At 42.0% G+C, this 25680-nt stretch overlaps 1 protein-coding gene across 2 annotated transcripts in view; it reads right to left on the reverse strand.

The window, feature by feature from the left end:
* The window catches only part of LOC147026779 (protein transport protein Sec24A-like), a 108996-nt gene that overhangs the window by 33164 nt on the left and 50152 nt on the right, over window positions 1–25680 (reverse strand). For both annotated transcript variants that reach the window (XM_085882585.1, XM_085882584.1), the window contains 8 exons: window positions 25156–25265; window positions 20359–20471; window positions 17544–17662; window positions 17204–17259; window positions 11994–12188; window positions 6194–6317; window positions 5600–5758; window positions 4061–4234 (listed from right to left, as the gene is read on the reverse strand). In XM_085882585.1, the coding sequence (XP_085738711.1) occupies window positions 4061–4234; window positions 5600–5758; window positions 6194–6317; window positions 11994–12188; window positions 17204–17259; window positions 17544–17662; window positions 20359–20471; window positions 25156–25265 (1050 nt within the window). The remainder of the gene's footprint in view (window positions 1–4060; window positions 4235–5599; window positions 5759–6193; window positions 6318–11993; window positions 12189–17203; window positions 17260–17543; window positions 17663–20358; window positions 20472–25155; window positions 25266–25680) is intronic.

Genomic DNA, 25680 nt, shown 5'->3' on the forward strand with positions numbered 1-25680 from the left:
CCACAACTGCTCAGACCTTTGACTTTTACACATTAAGAACTAGATCATTTAAACCTTTCACTTGCAATCAACGACCTTTCATTTAGTACATCCTTACATTTTTTGCCACACAAGATGTACCACACAAAACAAGTCCTGGTGAGGGTCTGCAATCTCCAATTGTTCGTTCTTGTTATAAATGTGTTAACAATTGAGAATTGGAGATCATTTGTGATCTTAATTGCGAATTAAATGTCCGTGTCCATATGCATGTGAACATGCAAGCTAAATGAACATGCAACATTACAGTAAGCTAAATGTCTTCTGCAAGCTTTCATTCTTCCCTCTATTTTATCCATCATCCATGCTGTTGGTGCATTTCCCCCCCCCCCTCTCTACAGTTCCATCCTAATCTCTTCAATCTATGCCTGGTGTTGGCTTAATGGTTAGGGTGGCGGGCTTTGAATCCTCAGGTCCTGAGTTCAAATCCCGCTCAGCTGTTGAATTAATACCAGGTGGGGTTAACTCGGCCTGTCATCTTTCCGAGGTCGGCAAAATGAGTGCCAGCATGCTGGTATACTGTGTCAGAGTGGCGACACGTCCAGGATTGTGCCCAATAGCCAAGGAGACTGCTTAAGCAGCACCAACCCTCTGCACAGAGTATGGTCCCAATCTCCTCCTCCTCTCTTCAATGTTCTAGCTCCTTCCTCCATGAGCCTCGACATTGTATTGAAAAAAAAAAGTGTGTGAAAGTGAGAGCCATTTATGGAAACGGTCAACTTTGATTATAAGGAACTCAGCTATGAGGGACTAACTTTTATAGCAGATGTTTGAAATTTATATTTATATGCATGTTTCATCTTTAATGAAAGAACATCACCTATGACTGCGAGCAATGAGGGACCATTTTTCATGGTAACAGGGGGTCCCTCTTAACTAAAGCCGACAGTATTTTAATGACATTACTAGAAAGCATCTCAAAAGTCAAAGCCCGTCCGCTTTGTGCTCGAACTAAACTTGATGAAAACGACAGTTAAAAAAAAAAAAAAACCTTTTATTAATTTGTGTTCTCTGTAATCTCATAACAAAGGTTTGTTGAAGATTTGATGACAAAAGCTCAATTGGTAAAAATGTTATGGCCTGGACAAATGCACTGAATCTCAATGGTCAGCAAGGATTTTGATTAAAATATTTATGGATGGTCTACCACTTCGCCGATGATGTCGTCCTTACAATCCCCTATTCAGCATTGAGAGTAGAATTATATGTGCCATGTTTCAAATTTTTCCGATCAGCGGTTTCATAGATATAATGTTTTAATTTTTTGTGTTTAATCTAAGATGGCTGCCATATCACATGATCTATGATGTCACAATTATCACTAAAATTTTTAAAGTTTTGAAAAATAAGAGCCGATTGTTTTGGGGTCAAAAGGTCAAGGTCACAAAAGCATTCATTTCCACCTGACTTGAAATTTGAGTAGGGTTTGCATATTGGGTCACTGAAGCCTTTTGCTTTTGAGGCCAAAAGGTCGAGATCGCCAAAAAGTTAATTTTGTTTTAATTTTTTTATCTCCACCCACTGAAGGTGAACAGAGGTTACGTTTTCACCCCTGTCTGTTTTTGTGCAGGTTATCTCAAAGTTTTGGATGGATTCAGATGAAATTTGGTGGGCAGGTTGGGTGTGTGACAAGGGCGACTCGATTAGATTTGGTGAAGATCCGGATACGGATCAGATGCCCGAACTTTCTCTGATTCTTCACCATTAAGAGATCAGGCTACAAATGAGGTATAGCATGATATCTCAAAAAATTATGGACGGATTCAGACGAAACTTGGTGGATGAGTTGGTTGTTAGGTGACAAGAACAAGCCAATAATTTGAGAACAAGATTTGAGTTCAGGACCGAATCTAGATCTGGCCCGTCAGTGGGGTACAAAATGTAAACTAATCACCCTGGCAGAGGTATGCACTCCGAGTGCCCTTCTAGTTTTTCGCTGTTTTTGTCATGTTTAGCATACAAAAGAAGTCTGAATACAAAGCGGATGCGGTTGGGCTTTGCATTTTCAAATGCTTTCTAGTTGATGTTGCATTCTGTTGCTTTACTCTGTCTGCATAGCAAGGGCATTTGCTGTCCAGATTCATTTAGCTTACTGTAATCCAGTTTTAGAAATTGGTGCCAATTTACTGCACTTTGGATGATGGAAGTGTCCATTGAGCTGACATCAATTACTTGCGCTTGCCTTTCCAGTTTGTGTTGCTTAGAATACTGAAATTCAACTAAAAATTTGCAAGATCAGTACCATGGCATTTTTGAGATTGCTTCCAATCAAACTCTTGAATGGTAGAGGTGCATCATCATTGATCGGAAACTATCCATTTCTGGGTTGATTGTGCTGGATGGAGACAACACAGTGGCTGGCATTTCCCATCATTGAGTAATACTGGATGACAGCAGCAATCTTGGAGCGACTTTCAAATATATTTTGCTGCATATAATCAAAATTTCAGATGGCAACATCAATACGGTCCAACCTGAAACTGCTGGAGAGTATTGAGCCAGATTACCAAGTTGTGTTGGTTGGCAGTAAAGTCAAATTGCTGAATCTCTGAATGCTGCTGTAAGTTGCCACATTGCAGGCAGAATTGTGGTTAAGTGACACACATTTCAAACCATTTTATTCAGAAGTGAGTTGAAATTGACAAATTTGCAGCCAACGAACACCCCACATAAGGTACACAAAACACAAGGGGGGTAGAACGTATTTGGCATCAGCTTTTGATTGAAAAAACAATGGAGGAATTTCCCATCAACGAGCTCTTACTTTTTCCTTTGTGAGACGTTTAAAATATTTGAATGGAATTGACGTTGTCCTTGTTATGCCTGATATTCGATTATTATTATTATTATTGTAGATTTAGATCCCAGTTATAAATCTATATTTAAATGGAGAGAAGAGTAATGGAATAATAGAGCTAAAACTGTATGGACATGCACCCCGATCTCAACCGCAACAATGGCTAATATATTGTGCAGCTGAACTGCTATTTTATTTCCATCATGAAAGCAATCATTTCAGTAGAAGTTGATAGAGATTTTGCCTAGAATGCTTGATAAAAGTCACACTGCCTATTTTAATAAAGAAGGTCAATTGCCTTAATTGGAGTGGATGAAGGCCAAGCACCATACAGTGAAGTTTTTTTGCAAATTAAAAGAAAAGTACTGGATGGTTCAATTAAAATTGAAAAACAATGAGCCCTCAACACACACTGGGACGTTTATGCAAAATATGAAAGCATTCAGTTCAACACAAATGGAGAACAAGATTTTGCCTGCAATGACAAGAGTTGTGCAGTACCGATGCGCTTTCGTTCCACTTCGCTCCACCCGCGCTTGGGCTAATAAATAATTCAAAGTTTGTGTTAGCAATGCAGATGGTAAATTGTATAAAAATTAATTAAAGGTGTTATGTTGGAAAAAGTGATGTAAATGTATATAAATTAATACTTAAAGCTGGGTATTGGTAGTTGAGATGGTAGTGTATATAAATAAATAAATAAATAAAAATTGCATGTTAGTAGTGAAGATGGTCGTGTCTATAAATACATAATTCAAATTCAAAGTTGTGTGTGGGTAGTGGAGACGGTAAAGTGCAACTAAATAAATAATGGCTCCCAAAAGCATGTATTTCCTTCACCATTCTCTCTGGCAAATGTATTTTTAGAAATTGCCAAAATTCAGAAACAAAATTGTGTCCCACAACATTTTGCTCTGATCCCAAAATCATTTAACATGCCTCATGCACAGATGTTATTGCCTATGTGTGCCAAATATGAAAGAAATTCATTTTGAGTAAAGGCTCCGACTGGATGCATGGACGAATGGGAATATTGACAATACCCTAAATACAAGTCGAAATGGAGGCTGGCGCCCAGACAAAGTTGGGGGCCGATAAAAAAAAGGCAGATATTTCAGGCCATCGAGGCAATCTCTGCAACAATAATGATCAGGTCCACTAAAATTTTAGAATTTTTACTTGCGGTTCACTTTAAGATGCTGCAAGATTTGAGTTTGCACCAACCTTTACTTGAAGTGTACAACAGAGCAGTCTGGAAGGTGACCGTGGGGAAATCGCTGAGGTTGTCCTCGATGGATAGCTGGACAGCAAAGCCTGCATCAGGGCTGATATTGGGTAATGACAGCAAATCCGTAGAGCGAACGAAGAAGTTACCGTGGAAGGTGTGAATTGACAAACCTTCAAAAAGGAAAATACATATATATATAACAGCATTGCCATAAAACAAAATAAGAAGCATGCCAGGGTTAAAAGATGATCTCACATATGATCCCATTAAAAATTACGGCAAAACATTCAGTTTGTAGAAAAACAGATTTAGAACACGGCTAGCCTTTGCATGCCAGGTCTTCAAAGGAAGCTTCACTTGTACAGTATCTCACCCATTGACTATTGTAGAAACCAGCAAGGAATGCACAAAATTTATGGTGGAAATGTGAAGCTCACACAATCTCAGGAGATAAAGCAGTTTGATCGAACCAATTAAGCCTGGTGTTGGCTTAGTGGTTAGGGCGGCGGCTTGGGATCCTAGGGTCCTGAGTTCAAGCCCCGTTGGCCACTGAATTTAAAATACACCAGGAGGTTGACTCAGCCTGTCATCCTTCCGAGGTCGGCAAAATGAGCACCAGTGTACTGGTAAGGGGGACACTGCATCAGCGGCATAGCCGCGTCCCAACCAATGATGCAACCAGCAGCCACAGGCTGCATTCGATAGGGAGAGATCGAACCAATTTAATATTTCTGGTTTTCAAATTGATCAGTTTCCAGTACAGTACACCAAATTGAACTCAAACCTGCACATTCCAATCCACTGCAGATGGAAAGCCTCCTTAAATCTTGTTGAAAGATGTTTGGTATACTTGCCACAATTGCCAAGTGTGCATGGGTGAGAAAGAGCAGCTGTGCAAATAAAACCGACATCACCAATGGAAAAAGAAAAGATGTTGGTCTTTAACTACTTGTCCAAACAGCCACACATGTTCTACATGTTCAAAGTATACAGCAAAATATTACATCATCGCAAACAAGTTTATGTCCTCAGTCTTTGACCGACATTCCTCTGGTCTTGTGCCCTCTCTCCTCTGAACAATCACAGCTTCTCCAGAACACAAAATGTTATTTCAGTAACACGATCATGATTAAAATCCCAAAAATCCAAGCTCATTGCCCATCTCAACTCTTTTGTTTCCAGATGCTCCCATTTGTGGAATGACCTTCATGAGGCTCTTCAATTCCACTCTTTAGCCCCAGTATTCAAGTTGGTAGTGCACCTCTAACTCATGCCATCCTCCATCCTTAACAGCAATCTTTTCTACCTGCATTAACCCAAGCAAATCCAACCCTCCTCCTTGCAGGTTTCTCTCCTCCTCTCTCATTCCCTTGCTTGCATCCACCAGCTGCCCCAACCTCAGTTCATTGCCTTTTTGTCCTTTGTTTGTTCATTCTTCCATGAGAGTTGACTTTGATCATCAGAATGCATTGTAAAGGGTCATGCAGAACAAATGACTCAATGCATTCTTAATACAATGGAACTATGTAACTTACCCTTTGAACAGCGAATCTTCATAATAGCTTCAAAGCCGATTTTGCGTGTCAGGTACCGCTGAAGATCAGCTTTAAGCTTTTGTAGACCAGCAGGAGCATGCTCCACATGGAGCGCAGGGTAATAATGAACGGAGCCAGCAGAGAACTGGCATACACCCGCTGCACATACACACCACCCACACCAAACACATTTGAGACATCCTTAGATGTAATAAATGAAAGTCAACTCACTGTTCAAATAAGAAAAGAAAAAAAAAAGGGAAAACGATACAGTATACGAACGATGGAATTTGGGGAAGTGAAATAAAATAATTTATCTGCATTGTTACAAAATTTAATATTATTTATTTTTACAATATAGGGAAACAAAATTATTCAAACGATTACATTCACCAACATCTCAACAGTTACTGTTGGAATGACTTGCACAATGCAGTGGCAATAAGAAATTGCAACCTAGGCAGTGAAAAATTATGTTCGGTATCCAATAATTGCCAGCCATTGATCACAATGCATCAGAGAGTTGAATTATAAAGTGTGGAGGAAAGCAGTATACGATACAGTGGAGAGGAAGCATAAATCACTGTAGCTTACACAAGGTGGCAAGGTCTGCATGTTGATCACTGATCAAGAATAGGTCCACAGCAACTTGCTGGCCCGAACAGTCCAGAGCGAGTTTTTTGTAGAAATCTGTCGCCGGACCCAAGGAGTCTCCACTCTGTACGGTTAGAGATTAGCTTAGCCACCGTGTAGAGCTTAAACAAAATTGTTTGCATTTTCTCTTGTTCAAGCAAAATACTTATTAGCACTTAAATGGTGGGTTTTTCAAGATGAGGCCTGCAGGATGGTGCAAAATTGATACAATTGTGGGCTTTGTGATAAAAAGAAAAATCACTAAATTCTGCAAGGAGATGGACCACAACTTATGGAATAATATGATGAACCACCCAAATAGTTTGATGGCCACCAAATGTTCTTGAAAATAAATATTGTCAGGAATTAGTAATGGTTGACCACAGGTACTGGACAAAAGAATGGAAATACCAATGTTAAAAGTCATGCAAATAGGGCATTGCGCTACCACGTGCGGCCAGTATGTGCCATGGCATAGAGTGCACCAGCGTCTGGAATTCGGCAGGAGGGAAACGGCACCATTCTTCCAAGAGAAACTCAATTAACTCACACCCGTTTGAAGGAGATGGAAAAAAACTCAGGTGTCGTTCAAGAATATCCCACAAATGCTCGACAGGGTTCAGATCTGGTGACTGAAAAGGCCATGACATATGGATAACATCATTGTCATGCTCATCAAACCATTGGATGACCACATGAGCTCTGTGGATAGGGGCATTGTCATCCTGCAAGACACCACTCCTGGCAGGAAATAAATGCTGCAACATGAGGTGAAGATGATCACTCAGTACCATTAAGCAGTGATTGGCATTGACTTTGTATTCTAAGGGAATGACTGCACCCAAACCATGCCAGGAAAATGCACCCACAACATTACACAACCACCAGAACACTTCACTGTTGGAACCAAGCACTCAGGGTTGTGGAGTTCTTTAGGTTGGCGCCAAACGTGCACTCGCCCATTTGTCGACATAGTCCGAGTGTTGGCAAGAAAAGTGTGCATTAGGGTCCGCACAATGTTTTTCTGCATTTTTGTGATCACCAGACCATCTGAATGAATATTCCGATTGATGCCACTCTGGCACCCTTGAGCATTTTTAAAGAAACCCATTAATATACAAATTAGTGGTGGCCATTGTCAAAATTACTATTTTTCTTAATATCTCCAAAAGTAAGTAAAAGAGTAATATATATATATATATATATATATATATATATATATATATATATATATATATATATATATATATATATATATATATGTATATATATATATATATATATATATATGTATATATATGTATATATATACTGTATATGTTTTTTTTGTATGTGTGCGTGTGTGGTGGTGGTCGTATGGCAGCTTAGCTGCCAGGGTAGCGATCATTTCTTGAAGCGCGACTGTGTCGCTGATGCAGTGCCCCTCTACCAGTACACACACTGGAACTGGTACTAATTTCACCGACCTCGGAAGGATGACAGGCTGAGTCAACCCCCATGATGCTAACTCAGCAGCCGACGGGGTTTGAACTCAGGACCCTAGGATCCCAAGCCACCACCCGAACCACTGAGCCAACACCAGGCTTTGTGTGTGTGTGTGTGTGTGTGTGTGTGTGTGTGTGTGTGTGTGTGTGTGTGTGTGTGTGTGTGTGTGTGTGTGTGTGTGTGTGTGTGTGTGTGTGTGTGTGTGTGTGTGTGTGTGTGTGTGTGTGTACATAGTTGTGGCTCATGGAAGAGCAAGTACATGTACGAATCAGAATATAACAGCATGAAGGGAACAGCAGAGAAAGGGAGGGAAACATCAACAACAGAATTGAAGGCCAAGATAGAGGGAGACATGGGCAAACAATGGTTGTGGGGAAAAGGAAGGAATCTCACAGGAGGGAAACAGAAATTTGGAAGGAGAGCTTTGGTGGGGTGGGGACAGGGAGGGGGGTTAGTGAGGTTAGCAAAAATCATGGTTTTGGATTGGGCATGATCTGAGATGGTAATTAACAGCTCTCTTGGAGACATGGAGGGAACAATGAGATTAAAAGAATGTGGAAGTTTGTTCCACAGGTGGGAATACAGAAGAACAAATGAGTGGAGGTGAGCAGTGATCCTGGATTTAGGTAGTTTTACCAGAAGGGTGTTGATGGTGGAGCGCACGCACCGAGCATAAACCAGGTAGAAGGGGGGGGGTGGGGAAGCAGGGGGACAAAGCACAGAAAAAGCAGAGGATGCCAACATGAGAGAGGAGGGGGTAGAACATAGGAAGACCACCAACCTGTCTGTGATGGGAAAGTGATAGGCTCATAGACTCAGCTTCAGTGTGGGAGATTCCAATAATCTTGAAAGACTTGGTCTCCACGACATCAAGCAGGCAAGATGTGAAGCAGGGAAGCCAGTCCAGAGGGGACAGCCATATTCCATAAAGCTGCGAATGAAGGCCTTGTTGGTGGATAAGAGTTCAGGTGTGCCAAGGAAGGTCTTTGTGTGATGGAGGATGCCTCGACGATGACTGGCTTTGGAGGCCACCTTTGAAATGTGGTTTGTCAAAGAAAGATCATGGGTGATAGTGAGATCCAAGAGTTGAATGACTGAACTTCCTCAAAGGATTGCTATTGTTTAAAAAGTAGATGGGAGGATTTGCCATATTGTCCTTTTGGAGAGAGATAGTGAGTGGGAGATTTGTCAGGAATGAAAGACATATTTCAAGTATTTGATCAGCTTGTGATTTTGTCAAGATCTGAAGAGAGGGAAGAGGCTGCTGCTCTTGTGTCTGAAGGATGAAGAATGTCACAGCAGAGGTTGGAGTCAGGAAAAGGACAGGGTGCAGAACACTGCCTTGGGGCACACCAGCCTTGACAGGGAGGAGACAAAACGATTCCATTGAGAGTCACATGTTGGTTACGAGAGTCGAGTAAGTCAATAAGCCATGTGTGAAGTTGGCCTTGGATGCCATAGGCAAAGAGTTTTTAGAGTAAGGCAGGATGCCAGACTGTATCTAAAGGACGAGATATGTCCAGAGAGATGGCCCTGATGTCATGCCGAGCATTGATGGCCTCCATCCATTGTTGAGTGAGTAGGAGCACATCCAAGGTGGAGTGACCAAGTCTGAATCCAAATTGGCAATCAGGGGTGAGGTTGTTGGAGGAAAGGAAAGATTTAATATCAACTGTGATAATTGATTCCATGACCTTGCTGATTAATGGAAGCAAGCCGATAGGTCTGTTGTTAAGGGGATCCGTTTTTCACCGTTTTTATGTAATGCAGTGATGTTGGCTGATTTCCAAGCAGATGGAAGATGACCTACCATAAATGACAGGGTGAAAAAGGCAGAGAAAAAAAAACGTGCAACAACAGCAGAACAGGTTTTTAGGACATGTGAGCTGGCGCCATCCAATCCAGTAGCAAAGTCAGAGTCGAGGATTGACAGAAACTTCTCAGGTGCAAAAGAAACAGAGTCCAGGAGCAGTAGGATACGACTGGGAAGGATGGGTATAGAGAGTGAGTGGTTGGGGACACAAGATTTGGAATAAAACATAGAATTGAGGAATCCTGCCTTCTCACGAGCAGAGTCGGCTATAGTGATGTTTGAAATGAGAGAAGGGATGGAAGGGTAGCACACACCAGAAAGAGACTTAACATTGTGCCACCAGGTTTTAGAGGGGGGAAACAAGTTTGAAAGTTATATTTTGAAGGTTGGACAGATGTTTTCTGGCTCTCCTGAGAGTGGACACACACTTGTCGCGGGATTTTTGGAATGCACCGAGATTGCTTTGTCAGATTTGCCTTCCAGGAAGAGAAGGGAAGTTCTTTCAGAGCAACTGTCTAACCACAGGATTCAGTGTACCATGTGTTTTGTGGAAGAATTCCCAGGATGAGTTGATATTGGGGCAGTAGATATGGAAAACCAGTCCTGAAGAGTGATGGCTGCTTGAAGTCCCTGACAATCTGCCTGAATGAACTTCCAGATTCGCTGGCGTTGAGGCAACTCTTTGAGAATACACAGAGAGATGATGACTCTCACAAGCATATGATCAGGTTAATCAATTTGTGCAGAGAAAGAGCAGGAAACATTTGCAGGGAAGTTTGTCATCAAGTCCAGAAAGGGAGGATTTGCCATTGGGAGAAATCCAGGTGGAAAAGGTCAGTCACAGAAGTCCTTTGCTGAAGTGCCATGGCTGGTGAGAGAGGTAACCAGCCAATTTGATTAGTGTCCTTGACCTACTTTTTCAGATTGCGACCTAATTAACAAAAAACAGTTTTCATCACAACTTGAATAATTTTCCTCCGATTTTAATGACGGTGAGTTTTATGAATAGATTGTAGATGGGGACACAATTTCTTCATTTACACACTATCCCTAAATGTTGAAGGTGAAGATCATATGGCGGTCTGAAAAAAAAATATGGCCATCATTGGATCGCCGGTGCCAGGGGAGGCTTACACTTAGCAATTGCTTTATGATTGCAGACGTCTATGTTTAAAAATAAAAAAGGTTGCTCCAGAATTTCACTCGCAAATTATTCTTAAACAATTTTTGCCATCTTGGAGTTCTTTATAAAAAATAATTACTCCTCACACAGGGCTATTGAATACTCATTTGTCCCAATGTCTACCATGCTTAACATTTTGTGGCAGACTTTTCAATTACAGCAGAAAGAAATGTTGGGCATATTCCCGAATGTTTTGGAGGCACCAGGATTCAGCACGTTGACAATGGTAATACCTCCTGGGAGCAAAACATCTACAGCTGGAATTTCTTCTTGAGGAGGAAGACACAGCTTTTCCCAAGCAGGCCAAATAAAATAAAATAAAATAACTGATTTGCATCCAACTTTTCTAAATTTGGACAGCGATGGCGGAAAACCTTTGTTTGCATGACAACATATCATTACGCTCTCTGGCCATACAAAACACTATGTTATTACTTGACCATTTCAGTAGATATTACGAAAGAGATATTGGATCAACCCCTCCACCTAACCATCTAAATGAAAAATTAAAGGGTGAAAAATATAATTGCCAGGATTATAAAATGACCTCCAGCACCTTACAAACAGGTTATACAAATTTAAATCAAATCCAATGTGCAGAACGTGATTTACAAGCCACATACAACATGTCAGAATTGTAAGAACACTTATCAGATGTGAACATTCAACTGGATCCATCTTATAAATAATTTCAAGTGTTTGTGCATTTATTTGTTTCTCTTTCATGACTAAACCGCAGCACCTTGAGGCCTCAAATTTTGGGTGTCCAAATTTCATAATCTGGGCAAGATTTTAAGAGACTGCACATTGGCCTTGAAGGCCGTTTTGATGCCAATAAAGGCCGCTACAAAGTGTATATTAGGATGTGGGGTCAGCCAATACTGCCGCCGACCTGCAAGCGAAAGGTAACCACCATGAGGTCAACATGTCCTGAAACCAGCGCTGGGAAAAGCTCACCCAGCCGGGCAGAGCCAGGTACACTCTCCCAAACCCCCTCCCCCCTTTTGAATCTTTTTTCAGTCTAATATTTTTCAGTCGGTCATGTTTTATCATTGTGGAAAATTTGATGTTTTTAACCACAAACCTACTATTATTTCAACATTCTGCTGGACTAGACTGTCTTCATGGAGATAAAATTTTAAAAACAACTTTACGAAAGCTTGGTTCTGGGATTAAAGGTTGAACATAAATAGAAAAAAGAATGTCCAGAAGGTAGATTGAAGAAACACTGGACCCAAAATTCATCAAACTCATGGCCAATGGGCCACAAAAGCCCTCACCGTGCCAGCAGTACGAGCTTTCAACGTTCCAGGACCACGAGAAGGAAGCTGCGTTTGAAAGATGGTGATACGGCCACCAGTTGGCGAAAGCATCTTGAGTGCTGCCTGGAGCGCAGGACCGAGAGCGCTATCGGTCCCTCGGTCATTGGAGGCAGAAAATATTGTAGGCAATGACATAAGAAGTTCCTTGAGCAGCTGTGAAGTGAACCCCAAATAAACAGACATTCAACTTTTAAGGAACTCTGTAGCACCGATACAAATTACATAATTTAAAAATTATTTTTGGAAAGTTCAAATAAACATCATATAGTTGCTATTTTGATGCACCATTGAAATTCAGCATTCACAGAGGCATGACAGGTGTTTGCATTATCAAGATGCAAATGATAATGCACACCAGGACCTGGGTGAATTCCAAAACCTTTCATCCATATCTCTCTAGTCATTGCAACAATCTGTACCATATTTTAAGTAAGAGATAATGGACTTTATCTACAACAGAGGTAGAGCAGGAGAGAGGAGGACATTGGGACCATACTCTGTGCAGAACGTTGATGCTGCTTTAGCAGTCTCCTTGACTATTGGGCACACTCCTGGACGGGTCGCCACTCCGACACAGTATACCTGCATGCTGGCACTCATTTTGCCGACCTCGGAAGGATGACAGGCCGAGTTAAACCCACCTGGTATTACTTCAACAGCTCAGTGGGATTTGAGCTCAGGACCCAAGAATCCAAAGCCCGCCGCCCTAACCATTAAGCCAACACCAGGCACATAAGTTGGCCTCTAAAATATCTAAGTTGGCCTCTAAAATCAGTAGCCGATTGGGTTCAATCACTAAAAACTTTGGGCAAAGTAGTGCAGTCTTTGCTTGCCACACCTGAACTCTTATCCACTTGCAAGGCCTTCATCTGCAGTTTGATGGATTACTGATCTCCCTCCGGGTTTGCACCCTGACCTCACACCTTACTGAACTTGCTCACCGCAGAAATCAAGGCCTTCAAAATCATTGCAATCTCACAGGACAAAGCCAAGTCTCTGGGCAGATCACTTTCACATCGCCGGCAAGTCGGTGGTCTCTCCATCTTCTATCACATCTTCAGGTCTTGCACCATCTGCTCTTTCCATCCTCTGTCTCTTCCCCAACCATGCCCTACCCCCCCAAACAAGCTTCAGCAGGGTGCATGCAATCTGTCAGTTACCCCCTTCTGGTGAAACTCCCAAATATTACAAAAAGGTGTGTGTGTGTGTGTGTGTGTGTGTGTGTGTGTGTGTGTGTGTGTGTGTGTGTGTGTGTGTGTGTGTGTGTGTGTGTGTGGGTGTGTGTGTGTGTGTGTGTGTGAGTGTGGGTGTGTGTGTGTGTGTGTGTGTGTGTGTGTGTGTGTGTGTGTGTGTGTGACAAGGACGAACTGATTAGATTTTGGTGAAGATCTGGATCCGGCTACTACAATTATTTTTAAGTGATTCTTCACCATTGAGAGATACGGTTAAACTAATATATAGCACAGTATCTCAAAAAGTTGCGGACGGATTAGGATGAAACTTGGTGGACAGGTTGAGTGTGACAAGGAAGAATTGATTTGATTTTGGTGAAGATCCGAATCCATATTAGGATAGGAATTTTTTTTAATTTTTAAAGGGATTCTTCAACATTGAGTCAGCCAAAAACGATACACATTGCATAATATTTTTTTAATGTTTTGGGCCTGATATATTCTCATGGATCAGGCAGTGCACGGTGGAGGAATGAACTCTACTGAGTGCCCTTAAAGTTGAAAAGTTTTTTTGATGCAGGATAAGTGGGGTAGATGTGCTAGTTGGTGAACACGTTATATTTAAGGTAAGATGTGCATGATTTAATGTATCATCAGATAATGGAATGCGTGTTGAGAGTTGTAACTATGTCCATCCATCGAATGGAACTATACTCTGTCGAGTGTCAGTGCTGCCGAATCAGTCTCCTGGGCTATTGGGCACAATCCTGGAAGGGTCACCACTCCAACACAAGATACTCGAATGGCTCAATCATCCCAGCAAGCTGGTACTCATTTTGCCGACCTCGGAAGGATAACAGGCTGAGTTAACCCCACCTCGTATTAATTCAACGGGTAGCAGGATTTGAACTGCTAGGCCCCGAGGATCCCAAGCCTGCCACCCTCACCATTAAGCTAACACCAGGCTTAAGTAACTATGTGGTAATACATTAAATCCTTTGGCGAGTAAAGTTTGATTAGTGATGATGCATTGATGGGTTGAGCGACTGCATGGATGCAACTGAGGTTGTGGATCTATTGATGTAGGTAATCTACTGATGTGGATCCATGACTAAGGTTGTGGATCCATTTGGAGAGGTTTTGGGCTGAAGGGATTGAAACCTCGAGGAAGAAACGGTACCCAGCTGATGATCCGTGTGGTCAGGAAATGAGTTAGGTAAGGGAACTATATTTTGAGGTTTACAATTTAAACGAGATGGGTACTCGGTAGAGCGCATACCTCCACCACGTAATGCCTGATCCACAAGAACAGATCGGGCCCAATACATGTTTGAAATATCATGCCATATCTCATTTTTGGCCCAATCTCTCAATGGTGAAGAATCACTTAAGAAAAGTAAATAATTCTCATATCCGGATCTTCACCAAAAATGAGTCAATTCTTCCTTGTCACTCACCAAACCTGTCCACGAAGTTTCATCAGAATTTGTCCACAGCATTTTGAGACATCATGCCATATATCATTTTTTTGCCATATATTGTTGCGGAACCGGGTATCGGCTGCGAGCACGACTGCAAGGTGGGGCGGTAGAGTCGACTCTACTGAACACCCGGAATCTAGATCGTACCTTTGGTAGAACTACGAGGGTACGGGTCTTTACCGGAACGTGAATCGTCAATAATTCCACCACGTGGTACAGGGTTATTTGCCAATCTTCAAAATACCTAGAGATCCACGTGGTGAGTTACCGAGTATTCACACCCTCGACGGCATTCATACGAGTCGAGCCGTTCACGTGCCCGACCCGTGCGCAACCCAAGCGGATGGTTGCCGAAGTCCCGTTGGTCCAAATGTACATTTACGGGTGCAACAAAGTTTGTAATTGACCAACACATGCCATACGAAGCCAATAAAAGAAGAACAAAAACGAGCAGATACATTTAACAAATGTATTTATTTATAATGGGGGAAAGGGGGGGAGCACGCAAGAAGCAGAGTTATCCGACTATAGAGATGCAAGTATGTACAGCAAAGAGCACTTAAACAATTCCTACTTAGACAGACACACACACACACACACACACACACACACACACACACACACACACACACACACACACACACACACACACACACACACACACACACACACACACACACACACACACACACACACACACACACACACACACACACACACACACACACACACACACACACGGACATGGACCTGTCCACCTCGTGTGGTTCGGCTGGCACGGGCGAACCAGGCCAGCATCGAGATGCGATGATAGAATCCAGAGCTCCCTTCAGCGCTCGTCCCGGCAACCAAAACTCTCCTCTGTATCCCAAACTGCCGAGAAGGCAGGAGGTGTCTCTGACGTTCAACTCAAAGACTTGGAGAAGTGGCAAAGCGAGGGCTGATAACTCCACACTCGTTCAACCTGCCCGTCAGATTGACCACAACCATGCCTGCTCGATGGTCATCAACTATCTCAAAAACTCTCAAGCTCTCCGACAGAGAGACGGCGCGCAACCGACTTGCGGTTCTTGTGGAGGAAGGATCTCTCCTTGTCCGATCGCGCCACGACCTTATTCACCCTTCTCCAGGGAGGGAGGGGACGCTTCCGCCCACCCCGCTCTCCCTCACTGGACGGTTTTGGCACGCAGAATTGCTCGTCGCCCTGTCATTGGCCAAAATGAGTGGCAAGTCCGTCAATTGGCCCGGGGGCGTGGTGACGTCACGCGGACCGTCTTTCTCACAGTCGCGGGGTCTGATTGGCTGAGCAGCGGCCACCTCACTTGTAGCACGCTGATCAGTCGAGGGCCACCGCGAGGCTCCTCCTTGAACTCCGCCCACCATGGCGTCGGCCAGAGTGAGGTGAAGGTGAGGGTGATGCTGGCGTTGTGAAAAATAAAAGAAAACCCTGACTATCAAAATAACTTTGCAGCGCATGTACAGTCAATTACCCATTAAACAAGGGAAAGGGGAGCTATCTATCCAGATTTACTTCTCGAAATAACTGAGCTATAGGACCTGTAGTATGTTGAGTGCTCATGGCTTCCAGATTCGTAACAATATCACCCTATCAATGGTGAAGAATCACTTGAAAAATTCTCGCAGCCGGATCCGGATAGTCACCAAAATGTAATCATTTTGTCCTTCTCACACACCGAACTTCTCCCCAAAATTTCATCAAAACCTGTCCACAACTTTTTGGGATATCCTGCACAAAAACAGACAAACAAACAGACAGACAGGGGTGAAAACATAACCTCCTTCACCTTCGGTGGCAGAGGTGATAAATTTTTATGAAGGATGTTGTGAAATTAACATTGTTTACAGCAATCTTTATATTTTATGAATAGCCGATACACGCACAGATGTTGTTTATTAATTGTAGAGTGTGTCACGCTTTATTCAAAGGGGTTCCTGCTGTTGTTGAATAACAAAATGGTACCTTTTGAAAGCTAATCATCTATTTATTGGAAAAAAAAGAAGTCTGTTTAGTGATGAAAATGCCTGTTTTTAAAGCATATGCTACAAAATAAATGGCAACAAACCTATTGTTGATGCATAATAATTAATAGCACAACTTTATTGTGATAAAAAGCCTCTGTGGGTTCAGCAGCCTACATTGTGCCTACAAACAGGCAACTCTCGTACATGGGTCACTGTCTCAGCCTCAAATAAATTTTGTGCCAACTGCATACTGACTGGATGATGATGGATTGTCATGACCAATGTGATTTGTATGGAAAATATACGAGGCAACATGGATTCCGAGGGCTAACAGCCACATGGAGCTTCGATGTTCAAACACCTTTCTGGCAACACAATTTCTCGTGACACTGCCCAATGTCAGACTGCAACTGCTATACTCTCCCATTGTGTGTCCCTCACTTTGGTCAACTTGGCACAGAAAGAAATAAGACAACCACAGCATGACTGATAAATGTAGGCTTTTGAAGCACACAAGCCAAGCTGTCCTTACCTCTTTACTCTCCTGCAAATTGGGCAGCAAACCTTCAGGACATGGTACAAATACGTCTGCAAGAACAAGTTGGAAAGCAATACTCAAGTGACTGAATCGTAAAGAGGATGCATCCCCATATTTGCTGGCGTGCCTCAAAGTTTTCATTTGGCAGCAATAATAAATTTACACAAAGCTGTAAATAAGTTAAAGTTCAAGGAAGACAAATAGAAATTAGTCTCCCAGATAGAAGTAGAAAACAGAAATAAATATTAAGTACAAATTTATCTTCAAGTAAAATAACCATGAATAAGTTGCATCTACATTTGTGACGAATTTGCATAGTATTGGCAAAAAATACCTTCAGTGTCTGTAACCACCAGCATTTGTGGCCGTGTTAGTCCTTCCTGGAGGTTATAAAAGTGCAAAGAGCCATCGTATGTCATGACTCCAACCCGTGTTCGACTGTCCCCTGGCAAACTGCTCCCCAGAAACACAACAAGAATCCACAGAACGTCACCCACTTTGTATAACAAGTCATAATCGATAAACAAAATTTAGTTGTAGCGACTAAACCTTTTACAACATGGACTGCTATGCACAAGATTATAAGGGATGTGAAGATGAGGCAAGCATGCCTTGCTGATTGTATAACGGTCACCAATGAAATGAAGCCTACATGAAGTTTGGATAGAGTACTAATCATCATCGATAGTGATGATATAAGTTCATCATTGTTTGAAGGGATGTTGAAGTTGCAATAATGACCGTTTTCAGGGAAGACTCTGACTTCAGCCATCAGCAAATAAACTGAAGATTCTCATCTCACCGTCTTGGTCCGCCTTTTATTTTACTTCACATGCTTTTTTTCTGCATACTACAATCGAGCAAGATCATGTGATGTAATATCGTTTCGAAAACTGAGAAACGTAGCATAGCAAAATCGTAACAGTTGACAGGTATTTTAATATGGAGCAGCAATGCCAGTGTTATGAAATTGGCTACAATGATGGAGCAATATTAACAGCTGAAGAAAATTTCATTCATTTTGTGTGCAACCCACAGCTGCTGGTTTGTAGCATTGCTGGGAGCATCGCTGTCGGTGATGCAATGCCCCTTGTTGGTGAGGGCAGGAATTTGTCATTTATTCAAGTCGCCGGAAAATACTCGTCTACTCTTCGTGAAGGACACCGTGGGATCTTTGACGTCCACAAACTAATGCCGGCAGACAGAACGCCCAGTTTGACGGTCATCCGGGGGACGGCACACAAATTGATGAATCACTCTGCCTGTGAAACACCATGATGACAGTTTATAACTGGGTCAGGATTCAAACAAAGGCTAGAAAGCTTAGAGGTGAGTGTGCGTACATCTAGGCCATCCTGCCAGCCCAGCTGGAGTAGATACAAGGGAGAGTTAAAAGTTTATGAGGCGTATCATCCAATACAGTGGCATCAGAAAACACACTCACTTCTGGGGGAAAAATACGATACCTCCCCTGCAGTTGTGGCACAGTGGCTCAAAAACTACACAGAAAAGGACAAATATCAAAGCAAGTTTTGTTGGTGCAGGACTATTCCTTCAGGATTAGGGATGGGAGGAGTGGAGGAGGTGAGAGGAGGGGAACCTTTTGAGCTGATCAATGACACCATCAGCATATCTTTGGGGCAGGATGTTCAAACATCCAAAAGTATATCCTCTGTATATATTTAAGGCAGATTTCATTTTTATCAATCTGTTATTGGGGTTGAAGCAAACCATAACAACCAAACATGTATAGCGAGATCGCTGCTCTTGAAGGAATACTGTATTCATACAAGTTTAAAAATATATTAATCAACATCGAAACAAGCAGTCATAGACTGGTACTTACGAAATCTAACTTGACCTCTGACCTTGTCTAATAAAAGCTGTCTCTAGAGAAGGGAGCGACGCAAACCAGAAGTTTGTACGATGATTCTGTACCAAACCATCAAAAATTGAATGTTTGACCTCACTGTGACCTTGACCTTTGACCGATTTTGACCAAAATCTAATCAGCACTAGCCATCACCCTCCTGAACCACGTGGTGTAATTTGACATTGGCAGCTTCTTCCGTTCGAGTTATCGTGCCTACAAACAAACACACACACAAACACACAAACACACAAACACACAAACACACAAACAGAGGACGGAAGTCATCAATATACTTACGAAATCTTTAGATTTCGTAAGTAATAAACTGGTTTGGCAAGTTGATGATCATAAAATATTTTTTTCTGAACAGTTCAGCTGCTCTCCCATGCCCATAAACCCAGCAAGGCAAAGTTCGAGCGAGTGATTGAGCAACGATCCCCACCTGGATAACACATTTTAAACTCTCACTCACCCTCAGATACTTCCTTTCTATCAAACAATTAGTATCCCTCCCCACCCCAATCTCTCCCATCTCCAATGCCTCCACCATGCCAATCATTCCTATCTAGGCCTTGGTTGTCCCAGATCCAATTAGCATGGGAGAATTGGATAACTAGAACATCTCAAGCCATTGCAAGTACAATATTGCTGCTTTTATCAATACAACCTGCAACATCAACAAAGGGCAGCTCCAAAAGCCTTCTTGGGGATACATTACAAAAATGTCGCAATTAACAGAGTACATTTTCATAGTTTGGAGAAACTCGTACAGAAATTAATGGCCATGAGAAGCATCTTGACAATGCAATTAAGTGTCAAATCAAGGTTGTGGGTTAAACTCAATAACCTTTAAGAGCATGTGAGGAACTTCTCACATGGAAATATGGAAATATTGGAAATACGGCAACATTGATGACTTTGTATGAAACTTGAGAGTCCAGGACGCCTACCAGTTAAACAATGACATTTGCAGCTTTACTAGGATGAGACTTTACAGTGTAGTCATGATGTCACAATAGGATATTACAAACCAACTTCATGTCAGTTATAGAGCCACAATAAAGACTCAGTTATCTGGTCTATGATTATGATTAAGGCTGAAGGTCATTTGTTTATGAAACTTGTCTTCAGTGTGAGCAAATGACATGGATCATAAAAGAGATCTTTACACACAAAAAAGAAAACTCTAACAACCAAATGATGTCTGTGGAATTGCAAAACCACCACAAATGGCCATGGTTAAGCCTCAGTCTTCCCTCTACAGAATGTCATGTACCTGTCGAGGTTGTCAATGATGTTCTGGCAAACAATAGATAGGTATCCTGTTGCCACAGCATGGAAAGAGACGTCAAACAAGAATAAGTAGACAGCAGGCTGGGGTGGTCTTACCTGGAACAAAAACAACAACTTTGAAGAAGCAACAAGGGTACACCTACTTACTATCCTAAAATCTGTACTATAAGAGAGCCGTTTGTCTGTGTGTCGCCATTTTTCTCAGAGATGACCAAACAGATATTCGTCAAACTTTCAGAGGTTCATCAGTGAGTGCTGGGGAGTGTTTTAGGCAAAAAAAAATGTTTATGCAATTGTCTTCAGTGTGAGTAAATAACATTGATCATAAAAGAAACCTTCAAACAAGAAAAAAGAAAATGTGAACAACCAAATGATGTCTGTGGAATGGCAAAACCACCACGAATGGCTGGGGCTGAGCCTCAGTCTGCCATGTGCAGAATGTCATGTTCCTGTCTTTTTTTTATTACTCACTTACAGTGCCCAAGCCTTTGTAACTATGTGAAAGGTAATATTAAATGATCCCCGACCCCATTCCTTAGTGGGCATATAGAAGCATTTTAGACAACCACAACAACAACAACAACAAAAAAAGGGAAAAAAAATTTTTCAAAATGCCAACAGGATTAGAACATCACCGGGAAATTCCAGGTACCCCTGCTAGTATTAAATAAAGCAATTATCTGTGTGTGTATGTATGTACAGGTAATGGACAAAAAAAAATGGAAACAAATGCAGTCACTTAATAGGGCGTTGGGCCACCACGTGCGGCCAGTATGGCCTGTATGCGCCAAGGCATAGAGTCCACCACCATGTGGAATTCTGCAGGAAGGATGCGGCACCATTCTTTGATGAGAAAGTCAATCACACCTGTTTGATGGAGGTGGAAAACGCCGTCTCAGGCGTTGTTCTGGAATATCCCATAAATGTTCGATTGGGTTCAGATCTGGTGACTAAGAAGGCCATGGCATATGGATAACATCAGTGTCGAGCTCATCAAACCATTGGGCGACCACACGTGTTCTGTGGATGGGGGCATTGCCATCCTGGAAGACACCCCTCACAGCAGGAAATAAATGCTGCAACATGGGGTGAAGATGATCACTCAGTGCCATTAAATAGTGATTGGCATTGACCTTTCCTTCTAAGGGAATGACTGCACCCAAACCATGCCAGGAAAATGCACCCACAACATAACAGAACCACCAGAACCCCTCACTGTTGGAAACAAGCACTCGGGGTTGTGGAGTTCTTTAAGTTGGCACCACACGTGCACTCGTCCATTTTTCAAGAACATGGTGAAGGATGATTCACCTGACCACATCACATTTCTCCACTGCCGATAGTCCATTGCCTGGGCTCTTTGCACCACTGGATCGCAAACCAGCATTGCCAGGTGTGATGAGCGGTTTATGCACTGCAACCCGACTACGGTATCCCGCTCTGTGGAGTTCTCAGTGGACCGTTTTTGAGAAACATGGCTGCTCATGCCCCAGCTTAAAATTTAGTCAATTGATCTGTAGTTGCTCACCTGCTTTGTCTTGCAATTCAAATTAATGCACAGTTATCACAATCCTGGAGTATGCACTTTCACCCGCTTTTGCCAATTGCTGATGATGTCTTTCCCTCGTAGTTCTATGCAGACACCACCTTAAACATTGTTACTCATGAAACATCAGCAAGTTGACCTGTCTATCACTGAAGCTCCTGCCAAATGCACCCCAACAATCACCCCTCTTTCAAAGTCACTGAGGTCTTTTCTTGCAGCCATGCTAGCCATAATTTTAGGCAACAAGGCCTGTGCAACATTTATATACATGACCCTAAGCATGCTGGGATGTTATTTGCTGAATTAACACATGGGCCACAGCTGTGTCAAAGCCACTGCTTTCAATATACTGGGTGTCCCTCATTTATCCAGGTGTTTCCATTTTTTGTCCACTACCTGTATGTTTGCACATCTGAAAATTATAGAACAAAAACAGTGCTGGCCCGATCTCCACAAAATTTTGCAAACGTGTCGGTAGTACCCAGAGTAATCCCCACCCACCCGAGTACCCAGCAAGATGCCTCTCTCCTCCCCCCGCCCCCCATGAGTGGGGAGAGGGAGGAGACATCTTGAAATGCTCCCAAAGGGAGCTCACATTTCTAGTGTAAGCAAAGGCAAAATGTGTACCCAGGTCTCTCCATTTTCCATGACCCTGTACATTGTACAACCATAACTCTCATCATCGACCCCCAAATACTATTATCCTCCTTTGCCTCTCCTACATTTCCTTATCTCACTGTATTGTAACTGTTGTAGACTCCAGATCTTCCACGAGCCTCGACTTTGAAAACAAAAACGTCACAATTAAATACCACTACATACCAATTACGTAAAATTATACATAAAGCACATGTTCAAAAGGTTATCAGAAGGAGATTCTTGTAATAGTTCAAGAAATGCTAACTTTACTTCTCCAATACACACACACACACACACACACACACACACACACACACACACACACACACACACACACACACACACACACACACACACACACACACACAGACTTTTCAAAATTTTCACCTGGAATTAAACTGCATTCAATCAGACTTTCCCCCTTATATTTACACATCATAACCCACAACTTCCAAGTGAAAAAGAAATTCTACAAATTTCATAAAATTCATTAAAAACACAAAACTAGAATATCTTGGTTGGACAAGTGTCCACCCCCCTTATAATATCAATTGTAAATGAGCTCAGGTGTAACCAATCACCTTCAAAATCACAGACCAAGTTAATTGGCCTCCACCTGTGTTAAAATGTAGTGATTTTGATTATTTCAGAATAAAATCAGCTGTTCCTGTAGGTTTCCTCTGCTGGGTAGTGCATTTCACAGAAAAGATTCAACCATGAGACCAAGGAGCTTTTAAAAGGCCTCTGGGATAAAATTGTGGAAAGGCAGAGATCAGGGGATTGGTATAAAAAATATTTCAAAGGCCTTGAATATCCCTTGGAGCACAGTCAAGACAATCATTAAGAAATGGAAGGCATGTGGTCCCACCAAGACCCTGCTTAGATCAAGCCATACTTCCAAACTGGACAACCAAGCAAGGAGGAGACTGATCAGAGAAGCCAATAGTAACTTTGAAAGAGCTACATGCCTTTATGACAAAGATTTGTCACTGTGTGCATGTGATAATATCCCAAGCAATCCACAAGTCTGGCCTGCACGGGAAGGTGGCAAGAAGGAAGCCATTACTCAAAAAAGCCCACCTCAAGTCCCATTTGAGGTATGTAAAAAAAAAAAAAAAAAAAAACCACTCCGGAGATTTTGAAGCCATGTGGCAAAAAGTTTTGTGGTTTGTCGAAACCAAGATGGAACTTTTTGGCCTAAATGCAAAACGTTCCATTTGGCACAAATCCAACACAGCACATCACCCAAAGAACACCATCCCTACTGTGAAGCATGGTGTTGGCAGCATCATGTTATGGGGCTATTTCTTCATCAGCAGGGACAGGGGCACTCATCAGGATAGAAGGAAAATGGATGTAGCAAAATACAGAAAAAAGATCCTGGAGGAAAACCTGCTGCCCTCTGCAAGAAAGCTAAAATTGGAACAGAAGTTCACCTTTTGGCATGACAATGACCTGAAGCACAGCCAACGTAACTAACAGCCACTGGAGTGGCTAACAAACAAAAAAGATAAATGTCCTTAAGTGGCCCAGTCAGAGCCCCAACCTAAATCCAATCGAAAATATGTGAAATGACTTGAAGATTTCTGTCCATCAATGCTCCCCACACAACTTGACTGAGCTTGAACAGTTTTGTATAGAATAATGGGAAAATACTGCCCAATCAAGGTGTGTAAAGTTGGTAGAGACCAATCCCAACAGACACAGCTGTAATTGCTGTCAAAGGCAAATCCACCAAGTATTAACTCAGGGGAGTTGACACATCAAACCATGATATTCTAGTTTTGTATTTTAAAATAATTTTCTGAAACATGTAGAATTTGTTTTTCACTTGGAAGTTGTGGGTTACGATGTGTAAATAAAGGTGGAAAAAAAAATCTGATTTAATGGAATTTAATTCCAGGCTACAAGACAACAAAAGGTGAAAAGTTTGAAAGGGGGTGTAGACTTTCTACGGGCACTGTGTGTGTGTGTGTGTGTGTGTGTGTGTGTGTGTGTGTGTGTGTGTGTGTGTGTGTGTGTGTGTGTGTGTGTGTGTGTGTGTGTGTGTGTGTGTGTGTGTGTGTGTGTGTGTGTGTGTGTGTTACGTACGCACACACACACGGAAAGAGACGATGCCTACAAGAACATTCAAATCTATAATAACATATGCAATTCATGACTGACAAATCAGCCAGCAGCGAGAGAAAAAAAACGAAAGAGCAGGAGAATGGCACAGAGAAAAAAATATTTATGCCTAAAATAGGTGGAAGTTCAACTCTGATCCCTCAAGACAGATCATTGGAAACCAACTAATGATTAAAATTGAATGGTCATGTCCGACATTCTTCCAAAAGATAGCAATTACTAGGCGGTCACTGGTCAATTATGGACCGAAATATGAAGCAATTATTTGCAAACAAGGTAAAAATATATAGATAAAAAGTAGACTACAGATGGGTGCGGGCAGACTGGGTCAAAACTAACGAGTCACAAATTGGAGAATAACTGAACAAACCATTCTACATATCCAAACAGAATCAAACCAAACAAAGTATCTGCTACAACCCTGACTACATTCAAAATGGTCTTGCCTTACACAACCTACATTCTCACCATATACTCTGCAGGTGCAATAAACTCTATGGTTGAGTACTGAATCTCCGGCCGCTCCAGTGGATTACCATACGAGTGCGTCACCGGGTTGAACACAAAATCGTCTGGGACTGCAAAAAAGAAACACCAAGCACCATCAAGTTACAGTTTGGATGTATTTGAACCGTGTAATACCATTAAAGCAATTTAATACAATGGATGTCCACTGCTAAAGAAATAGCACACTTTGTACAAACACAGTTAATTACACGTTTTGGGGAATTTCATGTTCAATATGTTACGTACAAAACTTGCGGATTGAAAGGTAAAATGAGGTAAGGATGCTGTGAGAGGCGAACAATAGTGGATGTCACTCACAACAGGAAAATGCATTGTTCGTGGTTGTCATCCACTACATCTTACTGCAGCGATTGAGCTTCGGAGCTCAATGGAAGTTGACTTGCGTAGGATGACAATAGAAAAGCTTCAATTGTTATTTTTTTAAAATAACAACTTATCGTGTACAGTCCCAGGCAAAAAGAATAA

This window comes from Eptatretus burgeri, chromosome 5, assembly GCF_056783735.1.
Source record: "Eptatretus burgeri isolate ZD-2024b chromosome 5, Ebu_testis_v1, whole genome shotgun sequence".
Classification (NCBI taxonomy): domain Eukaryota; kingdom Metazoa; phylum Chordata; class Myxini; order Myxiniformes; family Myxinidae; genus Eptatretus; species Eptatretus burgeri.